We start from the raw sequence: 6000 nt of genomic DNA on the forward strand, positions 1-6000 counted from the left end.
TGGAAGTGGTAGAGGCTGCAGTGAGCTATGATCGTGCCGCTGTAGTCAAGAAGCCTGAGTCACAGAGTAAGACTCTGTCTCAAAAAGAAGAAGAGGAAGAGGAGGAGGGAGAGGAGGAGGAGGAGGAGGAAGAGCAGGAGGAGGAGGAGGGGGACGAGGGAGAAGAAGAGAGCTTTAGGAATGAAGGACTGACTAATCAATAGTGAGATTAGGCCGGGCGTGGTGGCTCACTTCTATAATCCCAGCACTTTGGGAGGCCAAGGTGGATGGATCACCTGAGCTCAGCAGTTCGAGACCAGCCTGGCCAACATGGCAAAACCCTGTCTCTACTAAAAATACAAAAATTAGCTGGGCGTGGTGGTGCACGCCTGTAATCCCAGCTACTTGGGAAGCTGAGGTGGGAGAATCACTTGAATCAGGGAGGTGGAGGTTGCAGTGAGCCGAGATCACGCCACTGCACTCCAGCTTGGGCAACAGAGTGAGACTCTGTCTCAAGAAAAACAAAAAGAGTGAGGTTACAGCGAGGGATCTAATGAGGGAATTGGCCATATGAAGGCCACTGGTGACCCAAGACCAGAGCAGATTCAAGAAGGGTTGTTGAGGAATGACCTGTTAGGGTCAGGCCCCAGGCTGTGGGCCCAGATGATGAAGGAGAAAGAGAAAGTTTTGTGAAACTGGCCGCAAATGTTCCCTTCCTGTAAGAGAGCTCAGGATCTTCCCAGGGAGATATCTGCCCTGCCGGAGGCTTCCTTCTCCCCTCTTCCTCCCGCAGGTATGGGTGTCACTACCCTGGGGTCTGATCTAAAGTCCTTTCAACAGTCACTGCTCCCTTCCCAGCCCAGTGAGAACAGGTCTCACCCTGACTGGGATGCAGCCTTAGATACATGTACTTCCTTCTTGGCAATCTTACTTTTCCTTCATCCTGTGATGTCATAAAGTCAAACCAGGCAGCTTAGCACCAAGGAGAGAGAACAGGGAGTCTCTGGTTCATGGATGCCAAAAAATGATTCACACCAAAGCAGGCTTTTCTATTATGAAATTAGGAGTGTACTTACTTGAGAACCTCAAGAAAATGAGGACTACCCTCCTGACCCCCTTTTCCCCTGCCCCACACACACATAGATGGCCCTCTGTGGTCTCCCTATTCATCCCTCTACTTATACTTTTTTTTTTTTTTTTGAGACAGAGTCTTGCTCTGTCACCCAGGCTGGAGTGCAGTGGTGTGATCTCGGCTCACTGCAACCCCTGCCTCCCGGGTTCAAGTGATTCTCCTGCCTCAGCCTACCAAGTAGCTTGAGACTACAGATGCCTGCCACCATGCCTAGCTAATTTTTGTATTTTTAGTAGAGATGGGTTTTCGCCATATTGACCAGGCTGGTCTTCAACTCCTGACCTCAGGTGATCCGCCCACCTTGGCCTCCCAAAGTGCTGGGATTGCAGGCATGAGCCACAGTGCCCAGCCAATTTTTTTATGGCCACATAGTATTCCATGGTGTATATGTACCACATTTTCTTTATCCAGTCCACTACTGATGGGCCCCTAGGTTGATCCCATGTCTTTGCTATTGCTAATAGTGCTGCAACAAACATATGAGTGCATGTGTCTTTTTGGTAGAAGGATTTATTTTCCTTTGGGCATATAGCCACTAATGGGATTGCTGGGTTGAATGATAGTTCTAAGTTCTTGGAGAAATTTCTAAACTGCTTTCCACAGTGGTTGATTGTTCTGCTTTTAATAATATCTAAAGAAAGTATTCCTTTCCGTAGGGCTTCTGCCAGCATGACTCAATCTCAGATAATCATTATAGACTAATCATCATTATGACATGATCATATTTCAATTATCCTCTGTGTAGTCTGGGTACATTAAAGTAACCGTGAGTTCTCTTGCTGAGAAAAGTTCATTAAGATCATAATGTGGATACGATTTTTTAAGTGTGTTGAAAAACAAGGGGGAACATACCAAAAACAACAACAGAATGATCCAGAGGATTTTCTAGCACACATTCAGAAACCATATCTTATCTTGTGTTTTAAAGTGCTCTGTGATACAAAACCTCGGCTGGGCACAGTGGCTCATGCCTATAATCCCAGCACTTTGGGAGGCCGAGACAGGTGGATCACTTGAGGTCAGGAGTTCGAGACCAGCCTAGCCAACATGGCAAAACCCTGTCTCTACTAAAAATACAAAAATCAGCCAGGTGTGGTGGCACATGCCTGTAATCCCAGCTACTCGAGAGGCTGAGGCAGGAGAATCACTTGAACCTGGGAGGCAGAGGTTGCAGTGAACCAAGATCATGCCACTGCACTCTGGCCTGGGTGACAGAGTGAGACTCCATCTCAAAAGTAAATAAAAATAAAAACAAATAAATAAAAAATAAAGTGCTCTATGATGCAAAGCCTAACAGGCTGTTTCCTTTTGGCCCAAATATGCCACACCGTGACCAGCTAGCTGTATTTACCCAACTTCCCAATATATAAGATACCCTTAACCCCTGGTTCACAGTGACAAAAATCTATGAAAATCATTCAAAGAATAGGGTTAATCATACTGTTTGAGGTCTAGCTGTATTGATACAGGTTTTGTGAAACTGGCCGCAAATGTTCCCTTCCTGTAAGAGAGCTCAGGATCTTCCCAGGGAGACATCTGCCCTGCCAGAGGCTTCCTTCTCCCCTCTTCCTCCCGCAGGTATGGGTGTCACTACCCTGGGGTCTGAAAGAAAACAGTTGTGTTCAAGTGATTGAATTGTGGGTGATTAATCTTTATAATAATTTCTTCTATAGCTGCTATAATGTTGAGTTCAAATAAATAAAACTTGGAAAGGAAAGGAAAACACTCAAGTGACACGTTTTTCCATGCTAAGCAGAAAAGTCAGTGATACTTGGGAATGGTCCACATTTTTCCTTGCTCCTTCAAAGCAGCCTCTAATCTTGACCCAGATGGAGGGAATACGCATGTTCTTCTTGCTGGGAAGACTATACTGTGGGTTGAATGGAACAGAAATCTCAAACTTTTCAGTATTGTTTGGTAACAAATGCAAAATGCATTTGAACCATTCATTGGTATAGTTTTTCCATGACAAATATTATGCACAAAAATCTTGCAGACAGAAAATGATGTATTTTTTCTCTCCCCCCACCCTTTTTCTCTCTCTTCCCTCCCATTTCTGCAGTTCTGCTAAGCCAATATTCTCTAGAATGAGCACAAAACAAATCGAATAACAGCTTTTGTACATCAACATCAAGAAGGAATATGCCTGAGAGAGATCAGAGTATATAGATGAATATGAACAAGAATGGAACATTCACTTGTCAACGCACTTTCTAAATCTAGATCAGCAGAGATGGGAGTGATTTTCTGGAAAGAGATGTGATCGTGGATTAAACACCAGCTCATTGGAAACTCATTGGATGAGATCAGAAAACGTTCATGAAAAATCATATTCAGGAAATATATTAAGGAAGAGGAATATAAATGCTCTAGAGTTAACATGTAAAATATATACGTACTGAGGTTTGTAAACTGTCCTTTTTAAATCAAACTGAAAACAAAAAGCTTTAACCTTTCAACAGAATTTTAAAAAGGCAGTTAGTTCTAAATTATTCCTATCTCAATAGCCAAGGGGCTGATCAAGCATCATTTATTGAGGAAGCATCTTAGAAAATGCCTCTGAATGTTTTCATAGGAGCCGTGACCTTTGGTTCTTCATCTCTACCGTTCATTTACTTTACTGTGTAATTAGTTACAACCACTCAGTTATTAAGAGACGTAACGCTTCAAACTTTTTACCAGGTCTGTGTTCTGTTTAATCTGTCCATACAAGTTATTACTGAGAAAGTGTTTATGCCATATACTATTACTCCATCAAGCTGTATATTACAGGAAGTACATCTTTACATCATAGGTTCCCAAGCAACATAGATTTCCCTATCTTTCAGGAAACAGCATCAAGGAACTCTGAAAAATATAGGAAAAGTTCATTTTCACCTTGGAAGCTCACGTGTAATATTATAGGCTACTATCAAATAAACACTTTTTTTCTAATTCTCCCTAGTATATGCATAGGAATTTAATATACTTTATAAATAAGTATCTAAAATGTCTCCTACTTTTTTCCTATTTCTTTGCCATACATGTTATCAGAAATCCATGTCTTCTATTTCCCTTACTGATGGGCACTCATTTTTATTTTTTTAAAAATCATTCCATTAAACATATTTCTAAATAATAGTAAGTGGTACTAACAAAATAAATAATAATTTAATAGCCTTAGAAATAAATGACTATATACTTATACAGGTTGAAAAAAACTCAGTAGGAATAAGTTACCTTTTTGTTTACTAATGTTGGTTTCAAACATACTCAGATTCATTTTAGTTGGCTGACATCTGGAAGTAGTTAACAACTAACCAGTTGACTTCAACAATTATTTGCTCCCAGGCTTCCCCCATCATCACCCCCACCACATATCCTGCTAATATCCAACAACAAAGAAATATTTAATATTGAAATAGCCCATTGCCTGAGAATGAACACAAGCTAAAATACATGCAAGGGTACTTAATGGAAGCCAAACCATGTTCTATACCTGAGCAGAAAACATGGACATGTAGAATGCTTTTATTCATATATTCAAAATTAAGAACAAATCAGTGTATATCACTAGAACATCAGATGGAGGATAACACAAGAAGTGATACAGATCAGGGTTCACTTCTCTTACCCTCTCTCTGTTAGGAACATATTCCTATTTTAGCCAAATGTTTCTGGTACGGGCCATCTTTTCACCATAAATGGCATTATGTTTCAAATGGCTAAAAGCATATTATGGGTGTGCTCAAAGGAGTAAAACCCAATTCACAGAGATGTGGCTTTTCTAAAGAACCAAATTAAGGGAATACTTAGTATGTACAACTAAAGTATTAGTCATTCTGAGGATTATTTGTTGCTTTAAGTGTTAGCTCCCTACTGCATCCATAACACCCTACTTACTAAATTTAATTACACACAACTTTTCAAGAATTCATATTTTATTTGAAGGGAGGTACCTGTCTACTTTATCTACAATAAAAACAAAAGGTATTGGCTTTCTCTAATCCATGCAAACTACAAATTCCATCAGGAGTCCTACATCACTAACAGTGGTGTGAACAAAACTAAGAAAGTACTTCCTATCCACATGTGAATGTTTTAAAAAAGTTTTTGCCATAAAACCTAAGTGTAATTTAGCATACCACAGTGCTCTGAAGATGGGTCATTGACGATGTACCATTTGTATATAGGTAATACACATGTAAATCACTAATTGTTAATTATATATAAGAAGTAGGTTTTTATCTTTTTAAAAAAAAAAACAAAAAAAGTGACTCCCTTTCTCATTCTGTTCTGTTGTATTGCGTCCAAAAGTTGTGTGTAATTTTTTTAAGGTCCAAGAAATGTAAAGAAATTTGTTGGAATATCTGAATTTCTGTAAAAAAATAAAAATAAAAATAAGATTTTGTTACTTAAAATAATTTTTGGTGGCGTGGTACATATTTGGTGCATTCAGTTTCTGTCTTTGTCCAGTGATCTGGTGACAGCTGATGGTTCCACTGAAGTAACTATCTCGGAAAATCTCCCTGCTGTTGGATTCCATATCTGTCAACAGCAGGACTCTCATGTAGAAGGCATGGTTAACATCTCCAAAGCCTCTTCTGGCCAATGTAGGAATATCTCCAGCTAATTCTCCATACACTCAGTGGAATGAAATTGATAACTAAATAAATAGCTGGACTACTCAAGTAAAACTTGACCTGTAATATCCAATTGCCCAATCTCCCCTTTGCAAATTGAAAACAACCAACCATTCCTCGCACATGAGCAACCCTTCATACTGGGTATATGAAGCAACAACACTTCATACTGGGTATATGTTGTCTGAGTGGGTTCCAATCCCTGATCCTTGGTTTACTATATGACTCTGAACAACTCTAAGCCTCAGTGTCCTCATTGGTAAAACA

At 40.0% G+C, this 6000-nt stretch overlaps 1 protein-coding gene across 1 annotated transcript in view; it reads left to right on the plus strand.

Moving 5' to 3' along the window:
- Positions 1 to 3227, plus strand: part of LHFPL3 (LHFPL tetraspan subfamily member 3) — a 591478-nt gene extending 588251 nt beyond the window's left edge. The window contains exon 3 of the mRNA XM_054559650.1: positions 3174 to 3227. Within this exon, the coding sequence (XP_054415625.1) occupies positions 3174 to 3202 (29 nt within the window). The 3' untranslated portion in view covers positions 3203 to 3227. The remainder of the gene's footprint in view (positions 1 to 3173) is intronic.
- Positions 3228 to 6000: the final 2773 nt, after the last annotated feature.

The sequence above is a fragment of the Pongo abelii genome, chromosome 6 (assembly GCF_028885655.2).
Source record: "Pongo abelii isolate AG06213 chromosome 6, NHGRI_mPonAbe1-v2.0_pri, whole genome shotgun sequence".
Lineage (NCBI taxonomy): Eukaryota > Metazoa > Chordata > Mammalia > Primates > Hominidae > Pongo > Pongo abelii.